At 45.2% G+C, this 23,088-nt stretch overlaps 2 protein-coding genes across 2 annotated transcripts in view; both read left to right on the forward strand.

Annotated features, from left to right (window-relative positions):
• PSMA3 (proteasome 20S subunit alpha 3) overlaps nt 1-23,088 on the forward strand; it is a 221,780-nt gene that overhangs the window by 64,218 nt on the left and 134,474 nt on the right. The gene's annotated exons all lie outside the window — the stretch shown is intronic.
• On the forward strand, nt 20,030-21,217 carry LOC147690349 (uncharacterized). Its single transcript, XM_086936674.1, has one exon. The coding sequence runs from the start codon at nt 20,030-20,032 to the stop codon at nt 21,215-21,217; it is 1,188 nt and encodes a 395-aa protein (XP_086792800.1).

Below are 23,088 nucleotides of genomic sequence, written 5' to 3' on the forward strand. Positions count from 1 at the left end.
AGTCCACTGCGCCAAGGGAGCCACTCACACTTGAGGTATGGTATGGCACCCCTTGCCAAAGCACTCCCTCTCCCCTTTCTGGGGAAGGATCCAGTATTTCGGCCTTGGAGTCTCAGAGACCTCTCTGAGAGAGTCCACTGCGCAAAGGGAGCCTCTCGCAATAGAGATAGGGAAGGGATACCACTTCCCCCTGGGATCACAGCTTACTGGACTTTGGACGTTGCCTTGACTCGTCTACCGGTTTGTGTCCCCGTCACCCTTCCCCTTTCTCCCCATTCTGTGACGCTCTCTCTCCCCTCCCCTCCTCTTTCCGTCCTTCATTATCTGTCTATTTCCCCTACTCCAACCCCCCCTGAATCTCTCACCTTGCCTTCTTTTCCCCTTACGTATTTGTGCTTATTGTTTATCTCGACCTTACAAGTAACTTTGTTGCCATGCGCTAAGAACTGTGTAACCTTTGTAACAATGTAACCTGTAACTATGATCTGATGGTCATGTAAAGCGCTCGGATACCTCCAGGTTTAGCCAGCGCTATATAAAACTTAAAAAAAAAATAATGAAATAAATAAATAAATAAATCTTCGATGGCCTAGCCGACAGTAGATCAGACAAACGCCTACTGGGGACGGCCGTGGCCAAGCGGGACATAGCACGCTGGGGAGTGGAGGAGGGGGATGGACTGGTGCGGGGCCCAGGAAGACGCCCTCTTCGAATCTCGGGGTGCCCCAGAAATGTTTTCTAAAATATGGGGGAAATGGTTTAACCTGATTCCGCCGTAAACCCAGATCTGCCCACTGTCTTTATTACCACGCTAAATATGATGTCGGACTGGAATGTTCTACTTCTACCCATATGTACTGATGTTTTTATCCTATTGTACCTGCTGATTCATGAGCAGCGACCAATGGATTTTTTTTTTCTTTTCCCTGTCAAAATGCCAATAAAGTTGATTATCAAAAAAAAAAAAGGATTACCTACCAGTCCAAAGTGAGCAGGAAGTTAAAAATCAATCATCCACCACAACAATATTTAATACTCAAGAGGATATCAATAAAACTAAAAGCGGGAAATCTAATAATCAATTATTGGAAAATGATGAAGGGGATAGTGATGATGAGGACAAAACTGATCTGGACCTGAACCTGGTCAAAATGACAAAAAGGCACAAGAAAACATTACGCAAAGCACGAAATAAAGCAAAGTTACAGGATCAAATAGATCAACGGTTAAACGAAGGAACATTGCAAAATAAACTTAAGGGAAAACTACCTTTAAGGGAAAAAATGAAGGATAACATTAACAAAACCGATTACAACAAAAACTAAGTATTATGATATTTTTGTACAACATGGAAAATACATGAACATGACTAATGACCCCAAAATTAAGACCGCTACAGACAAGAAATCTGAAAGTGACATAGCTTATTTTGTAAGTGACACAGTTGAGCTCGTTACTGATAAAGTCTCTAAAACCTGGAAAAACTTCACATTAAATGAGCCCCTTGACCAAAAGATCAGAATCGACTGTGTGGAAAAAACGCTCAAAAAGGAAACCCCGATTGGTACACAATCAAAATGTTGCCATACAATCAGTACAGTAAAACAGGAAATAGGCAAGACTGTGCTAGAAAAAAATTCAGGCCCACTGAATACTGATATCATGGACCAACAAACATTGACACAAACTCTAAACGAAGAAACAAATATGAAAAAACTTTCATCCATTGAACCGGTAAAACCGTTGGAAGCAATTGATCTAATAGAGGATGTGGACGATTTAACAAAAGGAGACCAAATAGTAATAGTTAGAAGTGGTAATAGCAAATGACTTATAAACATAGTTAAAAAGGAATTGAATATAAACAAAGAAAGGGTCATGGAAAATCAGAGGAAGGAACAATTAATCTTCAAGCCACTATATGAGTCCAAAGGCCATCAAGATACGTTAAATAGAGGCAACCTTTTGTGCCTATTTAAATCGGTTCCATCTCTGGCAATTCTGACAACTAAAGTAATAGATTGTGTTGGCTTCCTACAAAATCCAGAAGGCTTACTGGCACTAACAGTTGCATCTCCTGCTGTAGCAGAACAAATTATGAAGGAAGAAGATATTTTTCGTAGTTGGGGAATAATGATCAGTAAAATTGGCATTGCTCATGACATTTCTTTTTTTTCTTTAAATCATAAATAAATGGCATTGTCATTTACATTGCCAATACACAGCACTCTGCACTCAACAGCACACACCACTCTGCACCTGCACTCACTGCTCTGCACACTCACTGCTCTGCACACTCACTGCTCTGCACACTCACTGCTCTGCACACTCACTCTGCACTCACTACTCTGCACTCACTACTCTGCACTCACTACTCTGCACTCACTATTCTGCACTCACTACTCTGCACTCACTACTCTGCACTCACTACTCTGCACTCACTACTCTGCACTCACTATTCTGCATTCTGCACACTCACTCTGCACTCACTACTCTGCACTCACTACTCTGCATTCTGCACTCACTACTCTGCACTCACTACTCTGCATTCTGCACTCACTACTCTGCACTCACTACTCTGCATTCTGCACTCACTACTCTGCACTCACTACTCTGCACTCACTATTCTGCATTCTGCACACTCACTCTGCACTCACTATTCTGCATTCTGCACACTCACTCTGCACTCACTACTCTGCACTCTGCACTCACTACTCTGCACTCTGCACTCACTATTCTGCACTTTGCACACTCTGCACTCACTACTCTGCACTCACTACTCTGCACTCACTACTCTGCACTCACTACTCTGCACTCACTACTCTGCACTCACTACTCTGCACTCACTACTCTGCACTCACTACTCTGCACTCACTACTCTGCACTCACTACTCTGCACTCACTACTCTGCACTCTGCACTCACTACTCTGCACTCTGCACTCACTACTCTGCACTCTGCACTCACTACTCTGCACTCACTACTCTGCACTCTGCACTCACTACTCTGCACTCACTACTCTGCACTCACTACTCTGCACTCACTACTCTGCACTCACTACTCTGCACTCACTACTCTGCACTCACTACTCTGCACTCACTACTCTGCACTCACTACTCTGCACTCACTACTCTGCACTCACTACTCTGCACTCACTACTCTGCACTCACTACTCTGTAGTCTGCACTCACTACTCTGCACTCACTACTCTGCACTCACTACTCACTACTCTGCACTCACTACTCTGTACTCTGCACTCACTACTCTGCACTCACTACTCACTACTCTGCACTCACTACTCACTACTCTGCACTCACTACTCACTACTCTGCACTCTGCACTCACTACTCACTACTCTGCACTCTGCACTCACTACTCACTACTCTGCACTCACTACTCTGCACTCACTACTCACTACTCTGCACTCACTACTCACTACTCTGCACTCACTACTCACTACTCTGCACTCACTACTCACTACTCTGCACTCACTACTCACTACTCTGCACTCTGCACTCTGCACTCTGCACTCTGCACTCACTACTCTGCACTCACTACTCACTACTCACTACTCTGCACTCAGCACTCTGCACTCACTACTCTGCACTCTGCACTCTGCACTCACTACTCACTACTCTGCACTCACTACTCTGCACTCACTACTCTGCACTCACTACTCTGCACTCACTACTCTGCACTCACTACTCTGCACTCACTACTCTGCACTCACTACTCTGCACTCACTACTCTGCACTCACTACTCTGCACTCACTACTCAGCACTCTGCACTCACTACTCAGCACTCTGCACTCACTACTCAGCACTCTGCACTCACTACTCTGCACTCTGCACTCACTACTCTGCACTGCACTCACTACTCTGCACTCTGCACTCACTACTCTGCACTCTGCACTCACTACTCTGCACTCACTACTCTGCACTCACTACTCTGCACTCACTACTCTGCACTCACTACTCTGCACTCACTACTCACTACTCTGCACTCACTACTCACTACTCTGCACTCACTACTCACTACTCACTACTCACTACTCTGCACTCACTACTCTGCACTCACTACTCACTACTCTGCACTCACCACTCTGCACTCACCACTCTGCACTCACCACTCTGCACTCACCACTCTGCACTCACCACTCTGCACTCACCACTCTGCACTCACCACTCTGCACTCACCACTCTGCACTCACTACTCTGCACTCACTACTCTGCACTCACTACTCTGCACTCACTACTCTGCACTCACTACTCTGCACTCACTACTCTGCACTCACTACTCTGCACTCACTACTCTGCACTTTGCACACTCTGCACTCACTACTCTGCACTCACTACTCTGCACTCACTACTCTGCACTCACTACTCTGCACTCACTACTCTGCACTCACTACTCTGCACTCACTACTCTGCACTCACTACTCTGCACTCACTACTCTGCACTCACTACTCTGCACTCACTACTCTGCACTCTGCACTCACTACTCTGCACTCTGCACTCACTACTCTGCACTCTGCACTCACTACTCTGCACTCTGCACTCACTACTCTGCACTTTGCACACTCTGCACTCAGTACTCTGCACTCAGTACTCTGCACTCAGTACTCTGCACTCACTACTCTGCACTCACTACTCTGCACTCACTACTCTGCACTCACTACTCTGCACTCACTACTCTGCACTCACTACTCTGCACTCACTACTCTGCACTCACCACTCTGCACTCACCACTCTGCACTCACTACTCTGCACTCACTACTAACTACTCTGCACTCTGCACTCACTACTCTGCACTCTGCACTCACTACTCTGCACTCTGCACTCACTACTCTGCACTCTGCACTCACTACTCTGCACTCTGCACTCACTACTCTGCACTCTGCACTCACTACTCTGCACTCTGCACTCACTACTCTGCACTCTGCACTCACTACTCTGCACTCACTACTCACTACTCTGCACTCACTACTCACTACTCTGCACTCACTACTCACTACTCTGCACTCACTACTCACTACTCTGCACTCACTACTCACTACTCTGCACTCACTACTCTGCACTCACTACTCTGCACTCACTACTCTGCACTCACTACTCTGCACTCACTACTAACTACTCTGCACTCTGCACTCACTACTCTGCACTCACTACTCTGCACTCTGCACTCACTACTCTGCACTCTGCACTCACTACTCACTACTCTGCACTCACTACTCTGCACTCTGCACTCACTACTCTGCACTCACTACTCACTACTCTGCTCTCACTACTCACTACTCTGCACTCTGCACTCACTACTCTGCACTCTGCACTCACTACTCTGCACTCTGCACTCACTACTCTGCACTCACTACTCACTACTCTGCACTCACTACTCACTACTCTGCACTCACTACTCTGCACTCACTACTCTGCACTCACTACTCTGCACTCACTACTCTGCACTCACTACTCTGCACTCACTACTCTGCACTCACTACTCTGCACTCACTACTCTGCACTCACTACTCTGCACTCACTACTCTGCACTCACTACTCTGCACTCACTACTCTGCACTCTGCACTCACTACTCTGCACTCTGCACTCACTACTCTGCACTCACTACTCTGCACTCACTACTCTGCACTCACTACTCACTACTCTGCACTCACTACTCTGCACTCACTACTCTGCACTCACTACTCTGCACTCACTACTCTGCACTCACTACTCTGCACTCACTACTCTGCACTCACTACTCTGCACTCACTACTCTGCACTCACTACTCTGCACTCACTACTCTGCACTCACTACTCTGCACTCACTACTCTGCACTCACTACTCTGCACTCTGCACTCACTACTCTGCACTCACTACTCTGCACTCTGCACTCACTACTCTGCACTCACTACTCACTACTCTGCACTCACTACTCTGCACTCTGCACTCACTACTCTGCACTCACTACTCTGCACTCACTACTCTGCACTCACTACTCTGCACTCACTACTCTGCACTCACTACTCTGCACTCACTACTCTGCACTCACTACTCTGCACTCACTACTCTGCACTCACTACTCACTACTCTGCACTCACTACTCTGCACTCACTACTCTGCACTCACTACTCTGCACTCACTACTCTGCACTCACTACTCTGCACTCACTACTCTGCACTCACTACTCTGCACTCACTACTCACTACTCTGCACTCACTACTCTGCACTCACTACTCTGCACTCACTACTCTGCACTCACTACTCTGCACTCACTACTCTGCACTCACTACTCTGCACTCACTACTCTGCACTCACTACTCTGCACTCACTACTCTGCACTCACTACTCTGCACTCACTACTCTGCACTCACTACTCTGCACTCACTACTCTGCACTCACTACTCTGCACTCACTACTCTGCACTCACTACTCTGCACTCACTACTCTGCACTCACTACTCTGCACTCACTACTCTGCACTCACTACTCTGCACTCACTACTCTGCACTCACTACTCTGCACTCACTACTCTGCACTCACTACTCTGCACTCACTACTCTGCACTCACTACTCTGCACTCACTACTCTGCACTCACTACTCTGCACTCACTACTAACTACTCTGCACTCTGCACTCACTACTCTGCACTCACTACTCTGCACTCTGCACTCACTACTCTGCACTCTGCACTCACTACTCTGCACTCTGCACTCACTACTCACTACTCTGCACTCACTACTCACTACTCTGCACTCACTACTCTGCACTCACTACTCTGCACTCACTACTCTGCACTCACTACTCTGCACTCACTACTCTGCACTCACTACTCTGCACTCACTACTCTGCACTCACTACTCTGCACTCACTACTCTGCACTCACTACTCTGCACTCACTACTCTGCACTCACTACTAACTACTCTGCACTCTGCACTCACTACTCTGCACTCTGCACTCACTACTCTGCACTCTGCACTCACTACTCTGCACTCACTACTCTGCACTCTGCACTCACTACTCTGCACTCACTACTCACTACTCTGCACTCACTACTCTGCACTCACTACTCTGCACTCACTACTCTGCACTCACTACTCACTACTCTGCACTCACTACTCTGCACTCACTACTCTGCACTCACTACTCTGCACTCACTACTCTGCACTCACTACTCTGCACTCACTACTCTGCACTCACTACTCTGCACTCACTACTCTGCACTCACTACTCTGCACTCACTACTCACTACTCTGCACTCACTACTCACTACTCTGCACTCACTACTCACTACTCTGCACTCACTACTCACTACTCTGCACTCACTACTCTGCACTCACTACTCTGCACTCACTACTCTGCACTCACTACTAACTACTCTGCACTCTGCACTCACTACTCTGCACTCACTACTCTGCACTCTGCACTCACTACTCTGCACTCTGCACTCACTACTCTGCACTCTGCACTCACTACTCTGCACTCTGCACTCACTACTCTGCACTCTGCACTCACTACTCACTACTCTGCACTCACTACTCTGCACTCTGCACTCACTACTCTGCACTCACTACTCACTACTCTGCACTCACTACTCACTACTCTGCACTCACTACTCACTACTCTGCACTCTGCACTCACTACTCTGCACTCTGCACTCACTACTCTGCACTCACTACTCACTACTCTGCACTCACTACTCTGCACTCACTACTCTGCACTCACTACTCTGCACTCACTACTCTGCACTCACTACTCTGCACTCACTACTCTGCACTCACTACTCTGCACTCACTACTCTGCACTCACTACTCTGCACTCACTACTCTGCACTCACTACTCTGCACTCACTACTCTGCACTCACTACTCTGCACTCACTACTCTGCACTCACTACTCTGCATTCACTACTCTGCACTCTGCACTCACTACTCTGCACTCACTACTCTGCACTCTGCACTCACTACTCTGCACTCACTACTCTGCACTCACTACTCTGCACTCACTACTCTGCACTCACTACTCTGCACTCACTACTCTGCACTCACTACTCTGCACTCACTACTCTGCACTCACTACTCTGCACTCACTACTCTGCACTCACTACTCTGCACTCACTACTCTGCACTCACTACTCTGCACTCACTACTCTGCACTCTGCACTCACTACTCTGCACTCACTACTCTGCACTCACTACTCTGCACTCACTACTCACACTCACTACTCACTACTCTGCACTCTGCACTCACTACTCACTACTCACACTCACTACTCACTACTCTGCACTCTGCACTCACTACTCACTACTCTGCACTCTGCACTCACTACTCACTACTCTGCACTCACTACTCTGCACTCTGCACTCACTACTCTGCACTCTGCACTCACTACTCACTACTCTGCACTCACTACTCTGCACTCACTACTCTGCACTCACTACTCTGCACTCACTACTCTGCACTCACTACTCTGCACTCACTACTCTGCACTCACTACTCTGCACTCACTACTCACTACTCTGCACTCACTACTCACTACTCTGCACTCACTACTCACTACTCTGCACTCACTACTCACTACTCTGCACTCACTACTCACTACTCTGCACTCACTGCTCTGCACTCACTACTCTGCACTCACTACTCACTACTCTGGACTCTGCACTCACTACTCTGCACTCACTACTCTGCACTCACTACTCACTACTCTGCACTCACTACTCACTACTCTGCACTCACTACTCTGCACTCACTACTCACTACTCTGCACTCACTACTCACTACTCTGCACTCACTACTCTGCACTCACTACTCTGCACTCACTACTCTGCACTCACTACTCTGCACTCACTACTCTGCACTCACTACTCTGCACTCACTACTCACTACTCTGCACTCACTACTCACTACTCTGCACTCACTACTCACTACTCTGCACTCACTACTCACTACTCTGCACTCACTACTCTGCACTCACTACTCTGCACTCACTACTCTGCACTCACTACTCACTACTCTGCACTCACTACTCACTACTCTGCACTCACTACTCTGCACTCACTACTCTGCACTCACTACTCTGCACTCACTACTCTGCACTCACTACTCTGCACTCACTACTCACTACTCTGCACTCACTACTCACTACTCTGCACTCACTACTCTGCACTCACTACTCACTACTCTGCACTCACTACTCACTACTCTGCACTCACTACTCACTACTCTGCACTCACTACTCTGCACTCACTACTCTGCACTCACTACTCTGCACTCACTACTCACTACTCTGCACTCACTACTCTGCACTCACTACTCACTACTCTGCACTCACTACTCACTACTCTGCACTCACTACTCACTACTCTGCACTCACTACTCTGCACTCACTACTCTGCACTCACTACTCTGCACTCACTACTCTGCACTCACTACTCTGCACTCACTACTCTGCACTCACTACTCACTACTCTGCACTCTGCACTCACTACTCTGCACTCTGCACTCACTTCTCTGCACTCACTACTCACTACTCTGCACTCACTACTCAGCACTCACTACTCACTACTCTGCACTCTGCACTCACTACTCTGCACTCTGCACTCACTACTCTGCACTCTGCACTCACTACTCTGCACTCACTACTCACTACTAATAAATATGTTGTCAACAGACTAACTCGATGTACTCCCAGGCCGATCTAGTTTGCAGGGTTAATTGGAATTGGCCATAAATCAGTAATTTAGACAACTGATGGGTATACAAATGTAAGAAGTTAAGACCGAAGCCTACATTGAGCTGCACATGATGACTAATGGGGAAAATGTCCTGTCATTTAGAATTTGGCATTCATTTACATCACACGCCTTAAATTAACGATGGGAAAACCACAAGTGCTTTAAGGTTGAACTAATCGATAAGGAAATGGCCTGCTGATATGAAGTACAATACAAGTACAACATTACTGACATGAAAAACCTATAAATGAGATTAGCCTAATCACTATATAAAACGGATGTGACACACAGGCTAAACAATTCCACTCATCTCAGCTACGTGCAAACGGCGCAGCTGTCATCGTACTTCTCGCGCATTGCTGGGTTTCACCGAGTTTATCTGATCACTTTTCCATCACAGCCCACAAAACGTTCACCCGCCAAAGGAATATTTTTTTTCCAGTTACAATCATGACACGTCTTTTTTTCTGCTTAACTAAATCACGTAGGTCACGGCAAAAAAAGTAAATGTAAACGTTAACCAAACGTTCGCCATGCACATGTAATATATTAGACATGATCGTGAAATCTTCACCATGATGCTGAGCTCGAGCCAGACAGACAAGAAAAAAAGAAATACATCCCGAATCTAGACACCCACGCAACAAGCGAGGGTGTGCAGTGTATTAGGACAAAGGCTGCCTTTTCAATCAATCCAGCGAAGCATGAACCTAGAGAGGTATAGCTAGCGTCTCAGCTTCCGAGGAGGACAGCGCGTTCGCGTGCGCGCGGCCGGCGCAAATTGCCTTGCGCGCGGCCAGGACTGTCCTCCTGGGAAGCTGAGTCGCTAACAATAAGGTCTCTGGCGAGAGCGAGCTTCGCTCGCTGCTAGCCGAGACTTAAAAAGGGATAAACGATTCTTGGATTAAAATGGCCCTACATGGAAATAATAAACAATGACAAGTAAATCAGGAAACATCAATTAAAAATTCAAATAATGGCAATACGGCAATAACAATTTGCTCTTGGAACATAAATGGTATAGGCAAAAAATAGATAATATAATTCAATCACTTAAGAATTATCAGATAACTTTATTACAGGAGACCTGGACAATAGCTCCGTTTATAATCCATGGCTATAAAGGATACTATGAACCTGCTATTAAACAAAGCAAATATGGACGCCCCTCAGGCAGCCTAGCAATTTTCATTTCAATTGTTCTAAATGCGGAGCATGTGGAACTAGTCACAAACAACTGTAATGTTCAGTCTGTACTGTTAAAATACAAGATTTATGAACAAAAAAGATCGCTAAAGTTGATTAATATACACATTCCACCAACATCTACTGTGCGCGACTCTTTCCACCTACTTAGTAGAGCAAAGGATAGAGGACCCCCTTATGGATTTTATTATCACAGGAGATTTTAATCTAAATATCCTAGTTCCATTCACAAGAGATGAGGTGACACAGTCCCAAGATCACCAATGGTTAATTCCGGTCCAACTATTAGAGACCTCCACTAAACCGGGACAAAATCCAATAGGTATACATTTTTTGAAGGATATAAAAGCTTTGGGGCTACGCATACTTAATGGTAGATTCCCAACTTATTCGCTTTCGGCATGGTCCTGCTATACCCATAACACCAAATCTCGTATTGACTATACTATGGTATCATTGAATATTTTTAACAACTGTACTTCATACTATTTAAATAAGGTCCTAGAGAGTGATCACAGTCAGCAAATTATCACCACATCATTTATAAATAAAAAAACATCAAATTTATTTAACAATGCAAGGTCAAATTGGAACCACTAATTATCGGAAATTAAACTGGGAAACAAATAATAAACGACTGACCAGTGATCTGGCCTTAAAACTGGCTAGGGAATGTTTTGAAAAAAACCCAGCTATACCAACAATTGATCAATGGGCCAGTTTCATTTCCAAACTACCTACTCATAATGGTAACCATAATGACCCTAGAGACAGCTATGTGACTCGAGCAATTAAAAGGATAACCCATATTAACCTTCCATATGCAGTACAGAAAATGAAACGAATTAGAAATCGACTAAGGAAAGAGCTGACTAACTTCCCAAATAAAGAAGAAACTAAAACCGCCCTAAAGGAGTTAAATCAAGGAGTTAAATCAAAATTTAAGGAAATTAATCTGGAATGGAAAAAAATGGCAACTAATAATGATCTTTGGACTCGAATTCTTTATGCTAGTAACCAAGGAAAATCAAGGGAGTTTGGAAGATGATAAATAGCCTAACTAGGCCGGATAAAGCCTCACTTTCATCAGGATTAACTGAGACGGAATGGGTGAAATTCTTTGGGCACCATCTAAATCCACATTCTACAAAACCTGGAGCCAAAGAGCATTGCTCAAGGAAGGAAATTTTAATTCCAAGGCAAGAAAATGATGTTGAAATAACACAAGAACAAGTTGCTAAACTAATAAAGAAACAGAAAGATGGAGCACCAGGGCCAAACGGTATACCCTTTGCCCTGTATAAAGAGGATCCTGATGCATGGGCAGAACATCTTGTAAGGGTCTTCAAAGAAGTAGTCAGGAAAAGGGTGATACCGGAAAGCTGGAGAGGTTCTTTAATATCGCCCATATACAAAAAAGGAGATTGGGCGTTGCCGGAAAATTATCGATTAATAACCCTACAGGACACCGATGCAAAATTATTTGCAGGACTTCTGCTAACAACCTTGTCTGACTGGGTAAAGAATAACAGCATTCTCCCACCTAACCAAACCGCCTTCATTAAAAGACTAGGAACAACTACTAATATCTTGGCGCTATCTGTTTTAATCGCCAAAGCAATTACAAAAAGCCAACCTTTATACTTATGCTTTGTTGAGTTTAAATCAGCTTTTGACTGTGTAGACAGAGTGCCTATGGGGAAAGCTACATGCACAAGGGATTCCTCCCCTGTTAATATACCCGATCCGTCTTCTGCATACAAAAACTTGGGCTAGAGTACATATCGGTAATGGTAACTCATTAACTAAGGAAATACCAAAGCTAGGTGGAGTGAAGCAAGGGTGTGTATTGGCTCCTTTATTATTTAACTTGTTTTAGATGATTTGACTGAAGCCTTGAACAACATAAATGCACACCCACCTAAGCTTGCCGATAAACATATATCTAATCTACTCTACGCAGATGATGTCATCCTTCTAAGTAACACAAAGGTGGGCTTACAAAGGTTAATAACACGCATACAGGAATATGCGATAGAAAACAAAATGGTAATAAATGAATCCAAATCCTAAGTTATGGTTTTCACAAACAATTTAAGAAGGAAGTACAACTCAAAATGGTTCTTGGGGAAGGAAAACATGGAGCAAGTTAAAACCTTTAGATATCTGGGAGTCCTATTTAATGATAATGGTAACTTTAGCCCTCAGAAACTGGATATCTCCAGGAAAGCAAATGCATTAACAGGTGCATTTGGGATAATTAAAAAGTCTACTAGTAATTTAACCTATCAACCGCTTCTTAAGGTGATATCGGCGAAATTGTTATCATCTTTAATCTACGGCAGTGAGGCTCTAAACGGAAAAGATGCAATAATTATTTACAATGCTATCTCAAAAACTTTTCGATCCCTCTTTTTAGGTCGAGCCTATCCCAATCCGCAGGAATGGATAGGGAAGAATTTTAGTGGCTAAAATAGGTTCTCAAACCAACGTCCTGAACGGCCAGATTTCCAACAGTTCACGTGAAGACAAGCACGCGCATTTCCCCACATCAAAGCAATCCGCCTCCCTCCCACAGGCTTCCCCAGCGCGCGCTGGCCTCACTTCTCCTCCCCCCCTAATTGCTTTTTAGGTCTCGCCTGTCGATGCGCATGCGCATCGAGCAAGGCGAGAGTATTGGGACTTATCCGCTCTTTATCCACACTGCAAGGAATCGTGGCGATTCCTTGCAGTGCCCGTGACTTTTAAGCTCAATGCGCATGCGCATTGAGCTTAAAAGCGCGTGCACGTCCGTCTTCGTTTACCCGCTCCGCCCCCTCCCCTTCCCGCCGTGTCGCATTTCTCCTCCCCCCTCCCCTCTCTTCCCTCCGGCTTCTTTTTTGTTTATTTTACCCGTCGTGTCTCCGATCCTTTCAACCTTCCTCTCCCTGCAACTACCCGCTTGGTCATTGCCCGCCGCTCTTTCTTGTGACAGCCTCCTTACATTCACCTCACCTAGCCCACGGGACCTCTCCAGTCCCTTCTCCTTTCTTTTTCCCAAACCTCCTACCATTCCAGGTCTCCCCTCGGACCCCTCCTTAGGGATTTGAGTTCCTCTCGGAAAACGGGCAGCAGAGGAATAATTTACTCCGGGGTTTCCCCTCCCCTCATTTCTCCCACACGTTAACCTTAATCAGGGCAGTGGGCGTTGTCCTCCCTTTAAATTTTATGAATTCGGCCTACGCTGGTTTAACAGCTGAACCCGCGTTCATGGTAGTGTGGGAAACTTAAAATCGGCATCCTCGAGGTAAGCCTTCCGTTCACCCTTGGCCTCCCGGGACCTGCTATAGCTATTATCTGTTCTTCTAAAAAATATCGAGCAAGGTCCATTTAAAGTCGGATCTGTTTTATTTTACCCTCCCGTCCGTATGGAGGCCGGTGCTCTGTATCTTTGCTAGCTTAAAGAAGACATATTCTATTTTCACTCGAGAATCCAGAACTGAGTTAGCCTATGACTCGATGTATCTGTGTATGAGTTTTAACTTCTAGTTGGTAGAGCGCATCCGTAATTGGGCACAACAAAACCTACACTGCTCTTCCGAGATTGGAGGGTTGATTTCGGTGTTCCAATCCATTAATGCTTTGGAGATCAGCACCGGGCCGTGTTCTGCATGGTACTATACAATCGTGTAATGAGTTTGCTCAGTGATGGGCCAGACAGCATATGTTCAAGTGCGTGTAACATGGGTGGGAGCCTGGGGAAAGTAGTATGTACCTGTCGACATGCCCTTTTATTCAATGGTATAAGAATATCTCTGATAAGGTGCGCGTAAGCCCCTTTTGCTCTGCTGGAGAGGGGCAAAAGTTGTTCTCAGGATATACATCAGCAAATGTTTAATTCTAGCCCCCGAGCTTGCATCACACTCCCCTTGTCTTTCATTGGGGGGATATGTGGGTTATGCGCCACTGGTATAGAAGCCACATATATGACCTCTAGTTTGGCTCTGTTTCTCAGGTCCTCCCGGCCTCACCGTAATGTCTTTACTGTGTCAGTCTCATCGCGCCAGCCATCTGTTCCCCAGCTTGGATCTCCTGGCTACTCCTCCCCTAATTATCCGCACATCAAAGGCTGCTCCCGCCCCCTGCTTCACACAAATGCTACCGAGAGCATTTCCCGCCCGGCCGCTTTTAATTTCATTTCGCAAGCAGTTCCCCCTCCTCCCTCTCCTGACTTTCTCCTGCCTGCCACACCAATCCAAACTGAGGCGCTGCTGCTCCAGTCCCTGTATTACTCCCACTCATCTATGATTAGGAATAAAAGACTGTCGGTTAAAAACAGTTTCAAGATAAAAATGGTTTCCCATTACTTTTGCTGAATGTTCTGCATTTCCTTAACCGCCTCCAACTCTCCGACTTTCACATGCACATACCACTTTGCTGATACTGACCGAGACATGCGCTTTATAAGCAGGAAATAGAATTCTACAGGAAACAATACTACCGAAGACCATTCGAGGGTGTGAGCTCAATGCCACCGAAGAGTACGTACAATTATTATACTTAAAGTTCAGTCAACTACCCTTGATGCACGGACAACCTTTGAAGAAAGTGAAAAGCATGTACCCTCACCCTCACCCTCACTCACCCTCAACCCCTCACCCTCACTCACCCTCAACCCCTCACCCTCACTCACCCTCAACCCCTCACCCTCAACCCCTCACCCTCACTCACCCTCACCCTCACTCACCCTCACTCACCCTCACTCACCCTCACTCACCCTCACTCACCCTCAACCCCTCACCCTCACCCACCCTCACCCTCACTCACCCTCAACCCCTCACCCTCACTCACCCTCAACCCCTCACCCTCACCCTCACTCACCCTCAACCCCTCACCCCCTCACTCACCCTCACTCTCACTCACCCTCACCCTCACCCTCACTCACCCTCACTCACCCTCAACCCCTCACCCTCACTCACCCTCACCCTCACTCACCCTCAACCCCTCACCCTAACTCACCCTCAACCCCTCACTCACCCTCACTCACCCTCAACCCCTCACCCTCAACCCCTCACCCTCAACCCCTCACCCTCACTCACCCTCACCCTCACTCACCCTCAACCCCTCACCCTCACTCACCCTCACTCACCCTCACCCCCTCACCCTCACTCACCCTCACTCACCCTCAACCCCTCACCCTCACTCACCCTCACTCACCCTCACCCTCACTCACCCTCAACCCCTCACCCTCACTCACCCTCAACCCCTAACCCTCAACCCCTCACTCACCCTCACTCTCACTCACCCTCACCCTCACTCACCCTCACTCACCCTCACCCCCTCACCCTCACCCTCACTCACCCTCAACCCCTCACCCCCTCAACCCCTCAACCCCTCACCCCCTCACCCCCTCACCCTCAACCCCTCACCCTCACTCACCCTCACTCACCCTCAACCCCTCACTCACCCTCACCCACCCTCACCCTCAACCCCTCACCCTCACTCAGCGCAACCACAGCATCTTCACTAAATATATTTAATACACTTTAAGCTATTGGCAATATAAAATAAAATCCATTTTATTTACGTATTAATTATTGTTTTTTAAAGCCATTGATTTTTTTTATATCAATACATATAAGTCACATATAAGTCCCGTTAATACAAAACATGTTGCTTTACAAATGCTAGAGGTGTCACATTTAGAAAAATTATAACTATTGGCTTTGTAAAGAAGAAAGCTATTAATTTAGCTATTTAGAAAAAACAACACATAAATAAAAAACAAAAAAATAATTAACACCTATAGCTCAAACTTTCCTACTGCAAGACCTATTGCATTTCCAATGCTTGTTTTCACGCCCGCCAGGCCGTGAGCTACATCAAAGGGTTCCAATCCCCCGCCCCCTGCTTCACGGACGATTCTTTATTTCTTTCGGCCATGTTTCTTTTTTTTTAGAGATCCTGCTTTGGTCTATGATCTGCGGGTTCCCCTATTTTCTTACTGCAATCCTCACCAGTGACGGTTCGGTTCTTCCTCCTCTCTCACCCATACTGTTTCCCTTTCCTCCGGTCTGGGCTTGTGATGCTGGTAATCCTGGCTGCTCTCACTTCTCTTTCGCTAATCTCGGTTCACCCGCTTCCCTTTCCTGCTCCCACATTCGTGATGTTTCATCAATATGGGCTTCCGGTCTCTTGCTGGCATCACCCCCATATCTTGCACAGTTCACTGCGACTGCAAAGCCCAGTCCCCTGCTCCCCCACCCCCCCTCCACCAACTCACTTGGATTGTTACACGCAGTAGCCAGATGCTGAAATGTTGTTAGAATGAGGCAGAGCTGCTGCCAATGAAACACTTATTCAGCCACCCAGTTAGAAAACTTACAAGGGAACTTCTGTCGCATCTGGGGGAGAGTTGGCTAAGGGCGAACGAATAGCAATCCAACGAAAGTTAAATCTAACTTTAAAAAAGCACTGGCAAAATCAATACATCTGGCTTGCATTTTGTGTCCGGACTAAAATATTTTTAAACAGCTGGCTTAACAAGCAGTGGTAAGTAAACTTGAGGGGTCATGCCTACAAGATGCATGGGGGGGCTCCCAGCTCAGCCAGGGGCCCGCCGCCGTCCGTGTACAATGCCGGTAGCCCGCCCCAACTGCGTGGTGGGGGTATTTCTACGTCACCGGTCACATGCACCCCAACATTCATATTTAAGTATTAATTATTTAAAAAAATTAAAAGCCATTGTTATTTGTAATATCAATACATCTAAGTCACGTAAATACAAAACATGTTGCATTACAAATGCTATAGGTGTCACATTTGCGAAAGTTATAACTATTGGCATTGTAAATGACAAAGCTATTAATTTAGCTATTTTCAAAACAAACACATAAATAAAAAAAAGTTATTTACAAGACCAATAGCTCAAACTTTCCTAATGCGAGACCTATTGCATTGCAAATGCTTGTTCTTACCTAAAATGCCTCACAAGCCCAAGTCAGGCTGGCATTCGTCTTGAATAACCAACTGTATGCACGAAAGGGTCACATAAGCAAAGTATGGAATAGAGTGAAAAATGATAAGGAGAACTTAATTTCGCAGCATCTGTGGAAAGAAATTGAGGGTAATAATAAATATTCTGCCTGGAAATATCTGGACAAGGCACTGGATGAATTTGGGGTTAGGGGGATTTGGACTACTACCATAACCCAGGAATCTTTCAAATAAGTTGTGAATAAAACAACTGATTACCTATCATTGATAAATCATAAAGAGACCTTTGTTAAAAGGAAACGCGCTTGGTCCATAATAAATGGCTACAAAAAAAAGAGGCCTCAGCAGTATTTGGACACAGCATGGTCGTGGAGAAGTAAACATATATTCATGAAAGCACGATTTGGAATATGGCCAGGAGAATCCCATGCACTACCTTGGAAAAAACTTGAAAACAACATATTGTGTCGGTTGTGCAAAGCTGGAGCGTGAAAACATTATACATCTCCTGTGCCTTTGTCCAGAACTTAAAAACGAAAGACTACCTTTATTAAAAAGGTTATTTAATGAAAGAGCGATAAGGACTTGCAGACAAGCATTGATTCAATGCCTTTGCCCAGATGATGTATCCATTAATTCTGCCATCACAACATTTTTAACAATGGCATCGAAAAAATTACAATAATATAACATTGATCATTATAATGACTATATTCTCCACTAACTTTTAAATATATGAACTAGATTTATTTAAAACAGTTTTAATAATCTTTGTGTATAATTTTAAAGATTCACTGCTATTTAAAAAAGTACTTTTAATGAGGTATCGTAATCAAAATGTACATAATTATGTATTTACTCTTTGTAAAGATTTTAATTAATCAATCAATAAATAACTACCAACAACAACGAAGAACATGGCGGCAGTGGCAAGCTAGCTCGCCGCGGTGCTCCGAGATTACCTCCCTGCAGGATCGTCTCCCGCTATGGAAAAGAGTGTTGCAAACACGAATATGTGTGTAAAGGTCTCCAGGACTTGTGAGAGCTTTTGTCTAGTCTGCTGGCGGCGGCGTCGGTAAATATTCATTGCCGGGCTCCTTTTACCGCACGGATGGTGTGTTCCTCGCAGAGTGGCTGGCGGAGCTCCGGAGTCCTCTTTCTGTCTCCATGGTGCCTCGGCCGATGTGAGGGCAGTGCTGAAGACGGCTACGGAGGACGCCGAGGTAGCGGGTGTTGTGGGGGGTCTCAAGTGGAGTTCTTCGGTGCAGGCAAGTGGGGTTTTGATAAATCGAGTTTGGGGAATTGTCCTTCTCAGAGTCTTGGTATAGATGAGGGAAGTCGGATATTAAAGTGCTCACCGGCGCGGTTAGAGAACAGCTGTTTAGCGTCCTTCTCCCCCTCCTGGAAAGCCTTTCGGTGCTACCAGTTACTCCTATATCCAGCCCGAGGATCTGTGTAGCCGCGCTGGAGCTCAGGAAGGGTAAAAAATTAAGAAACCTGATTTCGCCTCGAGGTGCAATAGACTTCGAGAATCCCACCAATATAATTATAGCCTCAAACTACAAAGAGGGATCACAAGGTCAGCTGCAACATATACAATACTCCGGTCCTTTTGCCGCAGTGGAGGGGTCTTTTGTGCATGAACTGGGCAGTGGGAGTTTCACAGACCTGTCATATGTAGAAACCATTCCTACTCCTCCAGACTGCACTATTGGTGTTGAGGACAATTCACAGGTATCTCCTAGTAAAAATACTCCCAATAGTCCTGACACATTAAAGACTATTGGTAGCTCTCCTAATACTCCCAAAGGCGAGCTTAAACGAGGTCAAGGTCACGGACGTAAAAAGAAACCTGGAGTAAGCAAAGCCGGAGTCCCAGAAGGGGGAACAGAGGTTGGGAAAGGAATCAATACATTATCTAAGAAGAAATCATCTTCCTTTTTGAATACTGAATTTAAGTCTAAAAACACAAATGTGAAGAGTAAAACCAAGGTGAAGACTACGGATTCTAAATCAGTGCTTCCAGCATGCTCAAAAAATTACTCCTTCACTTCGCTCCTACTTCAAAGTCGTCCCTCAGATTCTACATCTTCCTAAAGTCATGGACAATACAGGCATGGCATCAACCTTAGAGGCCAGTTCCTTATCTTATTGCCAACCCTCCGTGCCAGCAGATACATCATCATCTGGGTTGAAAGACCGAGTTGAGAAGAACCCTAGTCAAGCAATAGAAAGAGTTGTAACTACTGATCTTGTAGCGAGCCTACAAGGAACGCTTGATCCAGAGATAGAGCAACAGCCTGCGCAGTCCACGCAGTCTGCCCAGCTAGAGCAATCTCCGCCCCAGTCTTCACCTATGCAAGAGCAGAGCTTACCTCAAGCTCGTACTACAGTACTCTCCGAAGAGGCTGAAGAATTAGATTTTACTGAGTTAGGAGGCGCATCTGGGGGTGTAGATGTAGATGACTCTGCTGTCCCTGTCCCACTTGACCCCAACTGTTTATTGGCCCCTTCCTCTTCTTCTCCCCCTCCGATGACGGCAGCCTCTGTTCTAGAGATGTTTCCAGCTCTTACTCTGGAGATAAGAAAAGGATTCGCGGAATCATCTGCTAATCAACTAGAGTTTAAAAACTACTGTGAAACACTTGACAATAAAATTGAAGGGCTCACTAGAAGAACTGGAGTGCTAGAAGAGACGGTTGGTATTCATTCAATCTACTTGGATCAAGCGAAAGAGGACATTCAGAAACTCACAAGGGAAGATCTGGCTCTCAGCGAGAGGATGGAGTCTCTTGAAAACAATGCGAGAAGGGGGAACATCTGTATTTTGAATGTTCCGGAAGGATCTGAAGGGTCAGATATCAAACAATACATTGTCTCCTTACTGAAGGACTCACTGTCTCTAGAGCATACTCCCACAGAACTGTCGGCCGATATTCAGAGGGTTCACAGGGATCCCTTCAAACTGAATCCTCAGAGGTCTAAACCTCGTAAAATCTTAGTTAATTTTCACACTTACGTTTTATTAAAGGAACGCATCCTAAATATGGCCTTGAAACAAAAGTCTTTGTCTGGGAAAGGTTTTACTTTTTTGATAAGATCGGACCTTTCAAAAATCACACTTGAAAAGCAGTGGGAATTTGGGAGGCGTCTGGATGCCTTCAGGAAATTAGGTGCAACAGCTCAGCTCATGTTTCCGGCAGCCCTTAAAGTAATGTACAATGACAAGATGTTTAACATCAGGTCTGTACAAGCAGCTGATGAGTTACTAATGGATCTGGGCAAAGGGGTCCGCAAGGTTTAACATTAGGCACCCATTACTATACTTCAACTACTTAACAGGACCTTCCATTTAATCCTCTACTTTTTCGATATGGAAATCAAGACGTAGATGTACCTACATATATGCACTAGTCAAGAGGCTCACACTTTCAATTAATTCTCTTCTTTTTTCTCAAAAACGTTTTATTTTTTTCACTCTTCATCAGTCACTCGAATAGTAAGCGGATGATCTGTCTTGCAGGGGGTCAACCGGTGGGGCACTATCTACTGGACATTGTTCCGGTTAGATAATGCAAGGGTTCTTCACGGGGGGAGGGGCTCTCACCCTGAGTGGGTGAGCGCGAAGGGGTGGCAAAAATATAAAAAAAAGTCCTCAATAACCTAAATAGTAGTTTTTGGAATGGTAATTCACATATTATGCACAATTATTGTAAGCAAGTGATCAACGTGATTATAAATATCCTCTGTGGTATAGTTTTTTTTCATCGTGGTCTACTGGATGAGAGATGAGTAGTGTAGGTTTACTTTCCTGGAACGTCAATGGCCTCCGCACCAAGCCCCGAGCTAATAGAATTCTACAATATCTGAAGGACTCTGATGCGCAGGTCATGGTGTTAGAGGAAACCCATTTAACTCATTCAGAACTGTCTGTACTTCCCAAGAAGAATAGATGGATTGATTTTACGGTCTCTACTACTCAAACTTCTCACACAAGAGGGGTTGCGATTATTTTCAAAACAGGAGTTAAAGCTAAGTTAATCTCACAGGCTGTAGATTCTTCCGGCAGATGGGCCATAGCCTCAGTTCTTATGGCTGGGTTTTCAGTTACAATAGTCTGCTATTATGGTCCGAATCAGGATGACCCCTCTTCTTTGGAAACAATTTTCTTGCAGTTACTTTCCATTTCAGGACCTATAATTCTAGCCGGCGATTTTAACATCGTGTTGGACCCCGTCTTGGACAAGTCCCCTAATAATCGATCTTTGGTTTTGTCTAAGACTAGTAGTAGTAGTAAAAGTATGTTTATTAGACCATTGGTCTCCAAACAGAATACATATTACAATAAATAGTTTAAAAACATGTATAAAAAATTCCGCAAATACTTTACGAGAGACAAATTTTCATACAGCACTACGACTAGATCCTTCCTATTAGACGCTATGAGGCAGTACGGGTTTGTGGATGTCTGGCGACAAAGGTCAGGAAAACAACAAGGGGTTTCTTTTCGGAATCTTAAATATCATCACAAGTCAAGGATTGGCTTTATTTTGATTACTCAAAGACTGATTGATTCCGTTAAAAGAATAGAATACTTTCCTTCACATCTTTCAGACCATTCTGCGGTTAAATTGGTGTTAGGTCTTCGTAGTAAAAAAACCCAGACTACGTGGTCCTTTGATCGCTCTCTCCTTACTAATGAGGAGGATATCTCATATCTAAAGTCGGAGACTCGGAACTTCTTCTTATTAAATAATGGTTCTGCCTCAAATAGAATTATTTGGGACTCGTTTAAGGCAACGTTGAGAGGGCTGATTGTTGCTAAAGTTGCCTTTCGGAGGAAGAATTATAATGAAAAGATTTCTTCCATTGAATCAGATATGGCTCGTGTTCAACATGAGATCGACATTAACAGCACAGCTTCAGGGTCTGTTTTAGATCCTCTTCACAATCAACTGCTGATTTTGAAAGGAAGCCTGGCTTCGATTTTAAATCTGAGGGTTCAACAGAGATGGGAAGCCAGTAAGTTGGCGCACTTCGAATATAGTGAAGGCGCTGGTAAATTACTGGCTTGGAAGACCAAAGTAGATCAGGTCCGGAACAACGTCGCATCTATAAAAGTAGGAAACATCAATCTTTCTTCAGACGATGAAATTAGGAGGGCATTTAGGGAAT

Source organism: Lissotriton vulgaris, chromosome 9 (assembly GCF_964263255.1).
Source record: "Lissotriton vulgaris chromosome 9, aLisVul1.2, whole genome shotgun sequence".
NCBI classification, from domain to species: domain Eukaryota; kingdom Metazoa; phylum Chordata; class Amphibia; order Caudata; family Salamandridae; genus Lissotriton; species Lissotriton vulgaris.